A 14,934-nucleotide genomic window follows, 5' to 3' on the forward strand; every position below is an offset into this window, starting at 1 on the left:
ACAGTGCCCAGATTTACAGCAGCAAGTGGCTCTTAGTTACTCAGATGTCTTTGATAATGTGTCATCTGCTGTTGCTGGCAGGCATCAGTGGTTAGGCTCAGAATTAATTTCTCTCTAGCTGGAGAGAAAACAAAAATATCTCTTCTGCAAGAGCAAGAAGAAGAGGAGGTAGTAACAGGGAGATAAATGAAAACAGCACCAGGTGCGTGTAAAAATGTGCGTGTGTGTGTGTATGTATATATCTCTCATACACACCACAAAGTTCGAACGGCACTTTCTCTCTGTTAGTGAAATACAGTGTTTTCTTCTCTCTTTGTTGTGCTGTGTACTTTCAGCTTCAAAATACAGGAAGTTAAGAGAATTTTTAAGGTTTCAAAAGGGGTTTATCTTGTAATTGGTGAGGGACTAAAGAGTTGGTTGGGGAGGGATAGTAATCAAAGGAGCCTTTTCAGCTCTAAACTGTAGTCCAGAAAATCAAAGGGAGGAATGTTAATTGGTTTGTATAACATGATATTCTCAGTTCAGAGTAGCTTCAGCCACTCAATGGTACTTTTTCTTTTTTCCTCTCTCTCTCTTTTTAGGTTGATTAAGTGAATAGAGAAAAAAAAAAAAAAAAAAGAAAAACGAAGCTGCTTTCAAGTATTGAAGATACAAGGCCAGGATGAACACGAAGGACACAAAAGTGACTGAAGGAGGTCTCAATGTCACGCTTACCATACGCCTTCTCATGCATGGCAAGGTGAAGCATTTACTGTCGCCACAGTAGTTGCCTGTGTATTGAATGAGTGTGTGCAGTTACCATCAGAGCCTGACAGTGACATTGACAGAGGGTCTACTCCTCCTTCTCCATCTTGAGTCAAAAGCGTCATTGCCATGACTGAAAAATCACCCGCTGCCTTTCAAGGCACCATATTTAAGTTTGCACTGCAGCCGAAATTCATTGGAACAAGCCCTGCCTGTAACAAATCCATTTTGAGCAGATCTGGTGGCAAAAAAAAAAAGAGTTCTTTCGTTGATAGTTAGCCAAATTAGGCAGAGCCTTGCGTAGGGCTGACCTGCATACGGCTCGCCTTTCCCATCATTTGCTGGATTTTGCAGGTCTTTTTGAAATACCAGAACATTGAATTGTGTGGAAAAATTGCCACAGAATTATTGTCTGTTTCTGTTGAATGCAGACAGAATATTCTTCGTTATTCTGATGTAGCATCTTATTAGATTGAACCCCCTGATATACCAAGCGTTTGTCCAAGTCCCCTGTGGGTTTGTCTTGGAAGGCTGACCGTCATCTCATTTCTGTCCAGTGCAGCACTTGAGCATGCAGATAAGTGTGAAATCTGTGCCATAGACAAAGTGCCAATTCAGTATTGTCAGACTTAACAGTCTGATCGCCATTTGTTTCACATTGCCAGATCGCAAAATAGGCTTTTAATTAAAAAACACATTTCATAGGTTTGTTTGTATTATTTGCATCAGGCAACACCAGGCATTTTTTAGGCTTAGTGAATAAATATTATATAAAAGGAGGTGGGTTTTGCTCTTTCTTAGCAAGGAACAAGGAATTTATGTATATATACATTATTCTGGAGATCAAATTTGTATATATAAATCTAAAAAGTATTTTTACTCCTAGAATGTAATTTAATAACTGGAAATACATTTACATTTTAAAATAGTGCATGCTTTCAACCTGTGTGGCATGAACACACATATGATATACCCAAAGCACAAATAGGAGACGGAGGTATTTCCCTCTGTATTTTACTTATGAAGCTGCTAAGAAGTATGAGGGGTTACACTTGTAAGTTTCCAAATTAAAAACTCAGAAATTCATTTACATTAGATCAAGTAATGTATTTTCTCAGAAACGATCTAATCATTTTGTTTGATTTTTTTTCTACCTGAAATACTCGGCTTCAGGCAGGCATCAGTTGTGTAAGAGCTGCATTTTAAGTAGGGATTTGTCAAACAAATTTAATAACAGTCTCTCTTACGAAACCCACCTAAAATCTGTACAAATGTCTGCACTCAAAATTAGGTCTTAGGGGTTGATTCTACCAGGTTCTGCTCCTAATCCAGAAAAGAATTTGAACATGTCCTTATCCTGGTGGGTATAAGTAGCCCTACTGGTTTCAGTCAAATTCCCCTGTGCTCAGGTGTGCTTTTTTTAACCACTGTCAGACATCTCTGCTTCTTTCAGAATCATGCCTTTAAAGCAAAAACCAAGTATCTTGTAATTTTCAGGACATTTAAGTTAAACTGTAGGCTAAGAATTGAAACAAACAAAAAAAAAATTTAAATCAGAAATGAAATTAGAAAAAGCTAATTTTCTGTGTTAAACATCAATGATTGTGTGTGCAACCACTTTTAACAATAATGGATGTTGTATCTCCAGTCTTCAATGCATATGTAGCCCCAAGGGTCTAAATTAAACCCATAAAAGCTGTAAAGTTAACATTTTAAATGGGGCTATACCGTGCATCCTCAGTTAACAAGGCACGAAGGGTATACTGTTAACTCTACTATGCTCTAATCATGTAACCTATTGTGCCTAAGTATTGCAAAGAATACCTTAAATCATAATTTATTTTGGTGATAAAAGTCAGGCCCTTACGGTTTCTTTGATGTCATTTTTGTGATTTAGAAATTAGAATATAGAAGAATGAAGGATGTCTGAGTCAGTATGAACTCAGTGTGAGAAGGTCACTCTGAAAGCTGTATGTGCCTCTGAAGAACATGTTTCTAGGCTCTTCCTTAAGATTTATTGTGGTAATGACATCAATGGAAATTGCTGATCTCTAATTAGTATTTCTAGACAAAACAATTAACTAAAGCAGAGCTTGGGCTATAAATAAGTGTCCATAACTTGAAAGAAAAGAGGGGAATTAAAAGGTTGTTTTAAAAAACAACAGCAGCAAACTGGATTCAGTTAGAAAATTTTAAAGAGCATTTTGAAGTTATTTATTTCTTAGTGTGTTTCATGGAAATATGAGGGTCAATCCCCACTAACCTTAACTCTATCTCTAAACCTTTATTACCAGCGTACCTTTGCATAGGGAAGGTCTGTGTGCTTTGGGATGTTTGCATTCATTCTGATTGAAAGTCCATAACTTGTGCTACTGCACTTAGTTATCTCGGCTGTAAATTCTGAAGACTTAGGAATTTTTTAGCCTGTACCTTTCATGTGATAGGGGTTTTAAGTCAAGGATGGACATATTAATGACATAATTAAGCTAAATTCTGTACCTGAAGACAGAAAAATCAGGATTTGTATGAATGGACAGACCTCTGCAAGAGGATAGGGGATAAAAAAGCATCTTTAACAACCACAAGCAAAAGAAGTAGCAAAAATAAAAGACAACATTAGTGTCTGGTGAAAGGGAAACAGATGGGAACAGTCCTGAGCTCCAGGAGAACCCTGGGCCAGTGCTTTCCCACAGGTAGGACACCTCTCATCAGTCTTCGCTTTATCTTGCTTTGGGGAAAGAAGCAGCTGTAGGTCCAGCTGAGCTCGTGCAGGGCTTGGTGCAGCCTCCTACTGAAGAGGCTGGGATGGCCACCTGGGGGACCAGCTCAGACACCCTTCCGCAGCGTAGCAAGATTTGGGAGCCACTGGCTGGCAATTGGGCAAGGCACAGCCTTGATTTTCTCAGGGCAGAAAATGGGAGGTTAAGGGAGGCCAGCAATTTTATCTGTGGAAGCAGCAAAAAGGCTTGTGCAGGCCCAGCAAAAAGCCAGCCACTATAAGGTATAAAAGGTTATTTACCTCAAGGTAAATGTTTCCAGGGCCTGGTATGAAAGGTGTCCTCCTGAGCCAGGACTTCAGAGAGTGTGTGATGGTGTAAGATGAAGGGCCCAATTTTCATCTTGTGCCGTGTTATGTCAGTAAAATGTTATGATAGCGTGACAGCCCTGAAGAGAAATGGGGAGCAACACAAAACATTTGTCATACATTCTTGTGATGAATTAGAGGGCAGGTATTAGGGAGTACACTACAAGGGCAGTGCCCAGATGTTCGTCACATCCACAGAGAAGCAGCAGTCTGTTTGCGGGAAATTTTAAAAGCAAAATTGACTTGTTTTGCAGATGTGTGAGTAGAGGAAGAGGCTGCCCAGGCATGCTGCACTGTCTGTCACTGGAGGTTTTTAAGGACAAGTTAGGCAAAAATGAGTACATCCCATAAAGCTGCCATGGCACTGCAGCCTCTGCTGCTCAGGACCTTTTTGACTGAGTTACCTGAATGCTGCTCTGGAGAGAGGAGGAACAGAAAAGCCTTTTGAAGCATGTGCAGGAGTTGGATACATAGAGTATATTAAATAATAGAGATGCATTTTCATCTTTTATTAATGAGAAAGATGCACCATATTAAGGAATAAAGCTGTTTCATGCATTTCAGTAGAGAAAAATAGGGAATATGGGCTGGGGCTGTTTACATTGCCCTACTTTTGATTTTTCATCTAAATCCTTCTGTTTCTTGAAGTAAAATGAAAAAAATCATTGTGTAGGGCAGAGACATGAATGGGTACAGATATTTTATTACCTTTGTCTTCCTTAAAAGTATAATTTCTGGGCAGGATTAGAATATTGCAGGGATTGCAAGATTTCTGCTTCCAGCAAAGGCAAAAGTGGCAGCATTTACCCAGATCAGATCAACATTTTTGAAGGGCTTAAGGAACACAAATTGAGTGTGTGTGTATTCCTGGGCAAACAGTCCCCAGCTGTCAGAGCCCTCTAAAGTAAGGCAGAGCTCAGGCTCCAAAATAAATGTGCCTTTCACGTTTTCTTCATTTTTAATGTTTGTCAAAATCAAACTTCTGTTGGCTCTCTGCATGTTGTGGGGTCTTTGATGGAGCTCAGTGTTTCTTTCTTATCATTCCTTGCTCACCTTTTGCTGAATCTTTTATTCCCATGACTTGTGGCTGGGTGGGATTTTTTTGCTTACTGCCACATGTAATGAGGTCAGAAGATTGTGGAGAATTGTGGCCTTGCCCACAGGTATCTGCCAACATACCGTAGTACTTGACTTCTACAGTGCTCTTTTCTATTTTTGGTCAGTTCGTGCCCAGAAGTAAATAACTCTTGAAAAGTGCCTACTTTGACTATACTAGATGATGATGACATGATTTTGGATGATTTGGATTTGTACACAGACAGCATTAACAGGCTGATTCAGACCCTAGAGACTCACCATTAACGGTTAATTTTAGATGTGGATGGTAAAGAGACTGTGCCGGTATAAAGATGTTAAATTTCAGGAAAGCAGCTTAATGGAGATTTAAAAGCCGGGTCCATGAGGTGAAACAGGAGAATGTGTTCAAATGTGCCAGCATGGAAAGGGCAGCAGGGTCACATATCTACTTTGGTCTCCATCTCGTAATGGTGCCGCAGGAGTCTCTGCTTCCTCCCTCTGGTACAAACCTGCAGAGGCAAAAATGTATCCTTTCCAAAGGCACTGTGTGAAGGTGTGCGTTGATGAAACCGTATCGGGTGCAATGAAGTCTGCAAGAAACCAACACAGTTCATATATTGAGTCTGAGAAATCTTTTAGAGAAAGGGTACAGGAGTTCAGAAATAGAAAACAAAATGGATTAATAAAGTCAGGTGGTTAGGAAGAACAAGGAAATAATTTACAGGTAGGGTGAAGGAGGGAAGTGGGACTCTTGCCAGATACCGAGAGGTGTAAATTGGAAAGTTGAGGCAATTAACTGGAGAAGGTAATTTAGAAGATACACATTCAGTGAGAGAAGGAAATCTGGAATGCATAAGAGGCTGAAAGTATCAGATGCGGCAGTGTCTAGAGAGCAGCACATTTGGGATATGCCGAGTTGGAGAGGAAAGCTATTGCAGCAAAAGTATATGCAGTTTTGGGTGTATAGCATTGGTGCGTCGTGGAGCTAAGAGATGGTAATTCCCTCGCTGTTCTTCTGGCAAAACCACATCTGCAGTTCCATGCTCAGCAGCAGATGCCACTTGTTGAGTGATGCTGAAGACTGAGCAGAGGGGGAATTTGCACAAAACTAGCAACATTTTAGGAGGCTGAGGAGACTGTGTCTAGCTTTCTTCAGACATTTTCATAAAAACCTGGAGAGAATAAATACAAGTGTAATGGAGTATCATTGTTTTGAATGATACAAGTGCTTGGGGCTGGAAATAATGGAGTAAAATATATTTTAAAAAATAAATCCTAATAAGGAGATCCCAAGTCAAATTCCTGGTATTGAGATTTTTATGAGGTTCTGGAAGTCTCCTAAGCAGACTTCAAATGTGTCTGGGGAAGAGCAGCACACATACTATGTAGACAATATTATCTACATTGATGGAGGAAAGAGATGATAACTAAGTGGAGCTTTTCCTTCCCTGATGTCATTTGCTCAGTGATAGTCTCTCATTGTTTCAGCAGTAGTGAATTATAAAAATGTACCTGCTGTCAAATGTTCAGTTTTGGACAAAACCCTATGATTGTCTCAGGTTTTAGGCATTAAAACTCCATTATAATCTTAGATGCCCTGAGGAAATCTGCCTCCCAATGGTTTCAGCAGGATTAGTGGGTGCCTTGTGGTGCTGGAAGGACTAGTTACAGTGGACTTACATCCAGCATCAGTGGCGTCTTTCAGACACATTGGTGATCATTTTATGATGCTATATGTAGAATTTTTTACAAGAAAAAGAAAGAAAATTTAGACTTATTAAGGTGATTTCTCACATTTAACAGCTCAAATATAGACAGAATAAAATCATGGAGAAAATTGCTGGTTTCACCAGTATAGATAATATAGTTTTGCCATCAGGGATTTCTTTTAGTGGCCATTTTTTTGTGCCTGATTAATTGTCCCCTGAAAGACTGTAAAGGAATCACAGAAATAATTTTTCCCCATCTTGAAGGTAATTCCCTTCTTCTCCATTTTTTTTCTTTTATTTTTTACTTACTAAAATATGGAATACAAAGTAGCTTTAAGAATCAACTTGTCAGTAATTTAATCCAAACTATTAAATGCAAACCAAGCCAGTGATTGTTCTGTTCTTTCTAGTTTCCATGAACACTGTCAGGGTATTATGAGGATTGACTGTCCTGCCTATTGCTATAATAGATCTTGTTTTGTTTGTTTGCATTACTGTGGTACCTAAGAGCTCTAGTCATGGAACAAAACTATGCATTCAAATACACAACACAAGATGGATCTCCTCTTAGTGTGTTTGTAGTTACAGCTGAGAGTTTCTCGCTAGTCTAAAAAATCAACAGAAAGGACAAAGGTCTTTTGCCCCAATCCCTGGACACTGTATGTCCCCAGAGATAATCTGCATAGCTGAATTTTCCCACTTCTGTTAAACGGAATCTCCTTGCTGCCCTACATCTGTAATGACCTGAGAATTGCAGAAGGCATACACCCTAGTCAGTGCTGCTGCTTCAGCATCACAGGCAGAGGAACAAGCAAAGGGACAGAACCTGGTTTGGGTTTGTTTTTTGGGGAGGAGGCTAGGAGGTTTGGTGTGAAATGGAATGTAAATGGGTTACCCATCTGCTATTAAAAAGCAAATGAGAAAGACCCATTGGAACAGCTGCCCCAAAAAGGGTACATGGACCTGTGGAAGATTCTTTACTGGCATCTCCATCAGAAATACCATAATTTGAAGGTTTCCTCATAAACTACCACATTTGTTAGCATGAGAGCTGTCTCAGTAAAGGCCTGGACTGCAATGCTTTACTAAATTAGGGCTGTGAGCATCAGACAGTGACTACTGAAGCATCACCTAGGAATGTGAGATCTCCTGTGTCAGTGAGGCTAATCCCACATAATCCCAGAACACAAATCAGACTCTCAGTTTATCAAAGGCAGCCATTTGTTCCCTGAGGTAGACACGTTACATCATGTTTTCCAAAACTGACTTTTCTGCCAGTCTTTGGCAAATGCTGATGCCCCATGTGCTCCCTGCAAACACATTGTTCAGAACATCTTGTCAAACATATTCCTGGGGTCTTCCATGCAAGGGTATTCATGAGTTTATACAGTACTGGCAAATCCATCCTCAGAACAAGGTGTAGAGAGAGAGCTGGGTTGTTATGCCTCTTTATGGATGGAAGAAAGACAGCAGGTGATGGCCTAGAAAACTTTATCAGTGTAGATGTTGTATATGTTGTTTTCTGTTGGCAGAACCCCTCCTTGTGTCATGGCAGATGTGCTTCCCCACCACGGAAGGCTGTATTTCTTTCTTTCCTTTCAATGCTTTTCTAGCAGGCTTTTCTGTAGGGTCCAGTACTACTGCTTCTTTCTTATTCTTGTTTGTAGAAGGCTGGGAATGTATGCAATCAAAACATTGGCTGAATGAATTGCAGGCTTTAGGATGTGGCCTATGCTTTGTCAGACGCTTTGGGGTGAAAGTATATATTCTTATTTTATTTATTACACATTTTACTTCTAGATGTGGCTTTCTCTCGGGACTCCTGTGAGGTTGTGTTCCATTCACCCTATAGCACTGGTAGTAGAAGCTGTATGCCCCACAGTAATAGAGCAAGGCCTGTGCTTTTCTGTGGTCCTGGAATAGCAACCTGTTTTGTTTTGATTTCCTGGGAGACAGTAATTATTAATGTAGTCTCACACTTAGAAAAATGATGGAATTTCACTCGTTATGTTTACAGATCAAAGGTTAATCTTTAAACCAAGGTTTGTTACTATTTTTTAAGCTTCTTGTTTTCTTAACATGACTAATTTCTTTCTGTTGTTATTCAAAAGGCACACCACCAGGTTGGTGATTAGGAAATAGCTTTCTCCTACAGCCTGTTTTACATCTCTGTTTAGTCATTTGCACCATCAAGAGCCCTGTGAAAGCCTTGGCTCCCATACTTCTCTGCTGCCACCTTTTGCTCTGCTGGTGCTGCCCTGCTCTCACCACAGGTGATGCAAAAACTGCAGAAATAGCTTTCTGCTCTTTGGTGGGCCCACCGCTCCCCAAGTGTTTGTTAAGAGCAAAACTCATCCTATTCATGTAAATAAGATGTGCAAATAATATTACATGCTGCATTTCAGCATGAAAGAAAGCATTCCCTGTTTTTACCATTGCTTTTCCTCAAGGTCTCTGTGATGAATTGGGTTGTTGGCTAGAAAAATACTTTATTGATACTGAGCAGTCTTCCGGTCTTGGAGAGGTTCAGCTCTTGTCATTTTATCTATTTTAATAGAAATGGCATACTAGAGAAAATCATAGTCATAAATCAACTCAACACCCCACCCCACCCCTGGCTTGAGAATTATTTTTGGGCTATCTGAAATCGGCACGTATATTTCAAATTCTCCTGGACATTTCCAAAGTGCTGCTGTTGGAGCCCAAGTGTGAGAGAGATACTGTCACCTGGAGATGCGCCCTTTGGAAGGCATTACCTGGGTTGGTACTCAGCATAATCTGAAAGTCAGGCCCTGTTGATGAGTTTCAGGTTAGGCACCCCAAACTGCTGTCATTTCTTGAAGGAAAGTCTGTATCTATCTATTTAGTGCCTGTATGTATAACGCTGACTTCACACACAAATATATAAATTTGTGTGTGATGTGTACGTGTCAGTGGTTGTAGGCACATGGACACTCGCAGCTTTTTGGAGGCATCCTATTCACCCAGCATGGTTGCTGTGGCGTATCTGCTTCTAACAGGTGGGTGTTCATATGTTGAGACCAAGGAGCCTGGGTAGTACTTTCAGCTCTGACTGGGTTGCCTTAGACTCATCTTTCTTCATCTGAGCTTTAGTTCCCCCATTTGTAACCTCTTTTTTTTTTGTTCACTGTTTTTCGATCAGCTGTTGAAATTTGATCATATGAAACCGAGTAATTGTTATCATATAACTTATTTTCCTCACTGTGTTTACATGCAGATGGTTAGTCAATAAATCAATCAAACTGTTCATGAATACTTACCTTTAGCTTACACTGCTGAGCACTGTAAAACAGCAAATAGTTCAAGAGTTATTAGTATATTCTAGCAGGCACTGATTTGCTAGGACAGCTAAATCAAAATCCTGTCTGACCTATGCTGAGGCTGAATTTGACAACAGCTGCAGGATTCCTCTCACCAAACTTCAGGTTTGTATCAGTCTAGGCTTCTTCTACTGCAGATGGAGAAAGACAAAACCCTTGGGGGTATACTTCTTCGCTCCTCTTTTAGGAACAAAACATCGTCCATTACCCCTCTCCTTGGACTACAGAGCAGGCTGTGTGCCTGGCTTACGCTAGACTCCTAACTTTTAATGAACTGATGTAGGTGACAGGCATCCCATCCCTTCAGTCTTATGCAGTTAACTACAGCACAGTTTGGTGTCTGGCAGATTTGGAAACATTTTCCAAAGAAAATAGAGCCCTCAAAGTAACTTTGGCTAGAAATACCAGTAACTTAAATGTCATAAAAATTATGTTATGTATCTCATTAAGCACTAAACGTAATTGAGGGTGATCGAAGAATCTATATGAAACAAACATTGGACTGTATGAAGAACATTAAAGGTTTGATGAAGTAGCATGAGTAGTTTGGAGAACGAGGTGTAAAGAATCTTCTGATTTAATCTGTGGCTGAAGTAGGTTTCTCATCATAATTAAAGACATGATCTGTTTCCACCAGTATTTATGGGAGCTTTCTAGTAACAACTAAGGCCTCGGAAAAGTCTAAAGGGACCCATTTAGAACCATTCTAGATTTTTGTATTTTTTGTAGTAATTTGTATGGTAAGTTAATGTTTCTCTCTTTCCCTCTGCCCTTCCTTCACATTTCCAAGCAGAATCCCAGCTCCCAGTGCAGGGGAAGAGGTGGCATTCGCTTGAATGTTTTGAAACTGCCTCCTTACAGAATAAGCTTTAAATCCACCCATTGAGGAGGGGAAGGTTTGAAGTACTCCACAGGATTACAGTGACATTTGCTAGCATGTTCCAAGGAATTGGTCACCAGTCTCACTGAAATACTTTTCCTCAGTGGGATTCACACTGTTCGTTCCTCAGTTCTTTGGCAGTTGCTCTTTGGTGATAACAAGGTGATGATCAGTCAGGTAGAATTCCTGTCCCCACTGAAATCAATAGCAAAACTCCCACAGAGTTCTGTGGAACAAGCAGCTTGAGAGCTGCAGCATTTTATGCCCTACTCTGCTTGTTTAAATATTCCCAATTTCCTTGTTTGAAATGGACCATCTTTTTCACTAGGGCTACAAACAGTACATTGCTTTTCTGTTTCCAAAGCAAAAGTATCTTTTCATATTTCCAAAGAAGATATCTTTGTACTTATTAGCCATTATCCACACATTTCTGAAAGAACAGCATCTGTCATGAAGACCCAGGATGATCAAATGATGATCAAATGGATTGGGACAGTTTTCATACTAAGTGCATACTTGCAGAGCCTTGCAGGTTTGAGACCAGGCCTACAGCTTCTAATGAAACTTCAGATATACAAAAATGGAAATTATGCCACAAACTGAAATATGACTGCTTACCCATAGCAACGGAAATACAGTATGCTCACCCATAGAAAAAGGTCCTTCTACCTCCTTAGTGTCTGTTTTACAAAAGAAATTATTTCTGAAAGCTGTGACTGAGAAGAATGGAAAAAGTTTTCAAGGTAAAACTTCTGAATGTGCTGAGTGGGCAGATAGGAACTGTGAGACATGAGGAGTCTCCAAGGCTTATCATCATGGAGAGTCTTGCTCTCCATGGCATTTGATGTTGCCACTTGCTTTCTTTATCGTACACCACAATAAGATTTCCCCCCCCCCCCCCAAGTCTTCTCTTCCTAAGAACAAACAAATGCAGTTCTCTCAGCCTCTCCTCATGTGTCCTGTGCTCCAGCCCCCTAACTGTCTTGGTGGCCCTGCACTGGATTCACTTCCATGTGTCCTTTTGTGTGTCTTGTACTAGGAGCCCAAAACAGGGCACGATCCTTCAGTCATGGTCTCACAGACACAAGGAGAAAGCAAGAATCATTTGCCCCAGCCTGCTGGCTATGCTCTTGCTAATACCACCCAGCATCTGTTTGATCAGAAATGTACTCACGGTGCATGCATGTACTCATATTGGAGTTGTGCAGTGGGACCCTCAGGACTTTTTCTGCAAAGCCAGCTTGCATGTAGGAAATTTTTGCCCAGCTTGTCCTGTTGCATGGACTTGTTCCATCCCAGACATGGAACTTTTCATTTGACTTTGTTCTGCTCCCTAAGGTTTCACTCAGCCCTTTTCTCCAACCTGGCTAAGTCACTCCAAATAGCAGCCTTGTCCAGCAGTGTATTGACTGTTCTCCCCTGTCTGGCATTATGTGCAGGCTTGCAGAGAGCGCAAAGGAACCACATGCCAAAGTTCTTCATTGAGATACATGTTCTTCTCCCTGAAAAGTCTTTACATCTTGTGAGAAGGATGTGAAGAGTTGCAAGCACAAACAGCTTCATATTATGAGCTTGTAAATAACTGGTGAAAAATAGCTTTCTCAAGGTCACTGCAGGTAGTTCTCTACTGCAGAGTGAAGTTAGTACCACTTTATCATGGGTCTCTCACTGGATAGAGAAATGCAGGACAATTTCCTAAATCTTATTCTTTGGACTTTTTCAGGACGGGTCAGACTTAAGTATATAGATGGGAGGAAGTGGAGGGAGTGGACTGTACATCATATGTGTGGGACAGATCAGCCACGTGAGACAGTCTTTAACCATTGAAGTAGACTTCATGATCCGAGTATAGGAGAGGAAAGTTTTTTCTTTTTTTCCTTTAGCTGGTCTCCTCTCCATCAGATGATTTCCAGTCTGATGTCACACCTGGATGATTTCTGTAATGCGTTCAGATTATTCATTTTAGAGTTATCTTCATTTTTGCTACCTGTTCATTTTATTCACCAAGCTTTTAACCCTTGGGATGTTGCCAGAACTGCTGTATTGTTCCCCTATTGTATGTTCACAGTCACATTTCGAAGTGTTTTCTGTCCCTTCATGGAAGATTGTAGAAACTAAATAGCAATTCCCAAATCCCTAAAAAGTGATTAGCAGTTATTGTTCTGTAAGTGCTTAATAGGGAGATTAAGACAGGCCACCAGGTGTTTACACAATAACACTCGGTAGCATGCAAATTCAGCTCTAGCTATTACATGGTGTAAAGAGGGTAAATGCCTTCCCTCAGAGAGATCAGCAATTATTTTGGGGCTTGTATTATATCCCATTTTCTCTAGTAGGTTGTGCAGTTCTATTATTTTTGAACTTTTCGTTGCCTGATACGGGGTTTATCTGTGTTTATAGTAGCAGGATTGATCTGTAACCACAAAATCAGTTTCTGTTAAAGGTAGTTTTCTTGCATGATCAGTAAGCTGCAAAGCCACATTTTTAGTCTGCCTCTCTGTATCTAACACAGTATATTTATATACAGCAGCAATGGAAGAGGGCTCTGCTTCACACTGCAGGTTTGAAATAAGTGATAGTGAAATAGCTTAGGAGCAGAGCAAATTATTTTCTGTAGCGAATCATATCATTCACTGTCTCTTTTTTTCTGTTTCAGGAGGTTGGAAGCATTATCGGAAAGGTCAGGAAATTACTTTCTCTATTTTCATGTCAAAATATTGTGTATCAGTTGACTTCATCGGCCCAGGCTAACTTTTTTTCTGTTTCTTTAACAGAAAGGTGAGACAGTTAAGAAGATGAGGGAGGAGGTAAGACAAGCCTTGATGTCTTCTTCACTTGCTTTTCTTTCCAGTTCAGAGAACGGGGAAATTCAGCGTGTGCAAACCGACACTGCCATCAAGCGGGCAGTTAATTTAACATCACCATTCTTTGCAAATTGTATATAAGCGTGCTGGCCTGAATTAAACATTGTTGTTAATGTAACTTCCTTATCGCCACAGCAGTCTGGAGTCTTCCATTCCCGTGGCAATCGGCCCGCTGCTGTCTTATCTCAGGAACAGCTTAGCCAGCATGATTCTTTGCATTAAAACCACTGTATCTTTATTTAGCATACCAACATCTGTCCTGCATGTGGCTTGGCCTCTGACAGTGTTTCCAAAATCTGAAACCAAGTATTAGAATGATGCTACGTAAAGTTTGAGGGCAGACACAAGCTCTAGCAGAGCTGGAGCCAGGCTTGATAACGCAAAGTATCCCTCTGCTATGTCTTGGCAAAACCTTAACTTTTCATCATTTTGCTGCTGTGGGTAGGATGTGGTCAGGGTAGACCTGCACGCCTGCTATTCACATCCTTTGAAAAGGCTGCAAACACAAAATAGCTAACTAAAGCAGGGTAGTGCGTAAACCTCAGTTTCCCCAGTGTCCACAGGCTTCTTTCCCTGCTGCAGAGCAAGCGGCACTGTCTTCAGAGGATTGTGTTCAGGCAAGGCAGACGCACACTTGTCCAGCAAGGCAGCACATCTTACCATGTAATTTTCCTTCTTTGAAGCCAGTGCTAAAAGCATAAGTCAAAAGACAAATCCTACTCTTTATAACTTTAGGAGTGCAGACTGTATAGAGGATGGCTCAAGAAAGATCAGTTTGGTTCTGGTAAATCTGCAGAACATCACTATGTCAGCTGCTTTGTTGTTTTATACGCTGATAGAAGGTCTGTGGCAGAGAAATCTCAAAGTATTTGTAGTAAAGAAAATTGCTGAGATCCACCTTTAAATATACACAATAGGGAGTTCATTGTCAGGCTGACTGAGTTCAGAGCACCTTTTTTGTTAAGAGCTTTCACCCATGTTTTCACACATAAGTACATTTGCTAAGACTTTAAAAAGAATACAAGAAAAAAAAATGTTTCCAATATACTAGGTAATCCTGCCAGTTGATTAAACACTTTTTAGTTTAATTATTAAGTATGACTATGGGGAGATATCTTTGGAGATAAACTGCATGCACAAAAGGGAAACCATCATTGTAGAATGCTCCTGACTTCTGAGTTAAACATCTTAGAGAAGAGTTATGAGCCCTGATTAGTTTTTCAAGATACGCAAC

General features: G+C 40.4%; 1 protein-coding gene across 11 annotated transcripts in view; it reads left to right on the forward strand.

Moving 5' to 3' along the window:
- The first annotated feature begins 581 nt into the window (after positions 1–581).
- The window catches only part of LOC121084635 (poly(rC)-binding protein 3-like), a 62,422-nt gene continuing 48,069 nt past the window's right edge, over positions 582–14,934 (forward strand). For 3 of the 11 annotated variants that reach the window (XM_040586349.1, XM_040586350.1, XM_040586351.1), the window contains exons 1-3: positions 582–739; positions 13,493–13,516; positions 13,611–13,643. In XM_040586349.1, coding sequence (XP_040442283.1) covers positions 662–739; positions 13,493–13,516; positions 13,611–13,643 — 135 coding nt within the window. In that variant the 5' untranslated portion in view covers positions 582–661. The remainder of the gene's footprint in view (positions 740–13,492; positions 13,517–13,610; positions 13,644–14,934) is intronic. The other 8 variants (XM_040586358.1, XM_040586356.1, XM_040586353.1 and 5 more) reach the window with 5 other exon arrangements.

This window comes from Falco naumanni, chromosome 3 (assembly GCF_017639655.2).
Source record: "Falco naumanni isolate bFalNau1 chromosome 3, bFalNau1.pat, whole genome shotgun sequence".
In the NCBI taxonomy this organism is placed as follows: Eukaryota; Metazoa; Chordata; class Aves; order Falconiformes; family Falconidae; genus Falco; species Falco naumanni.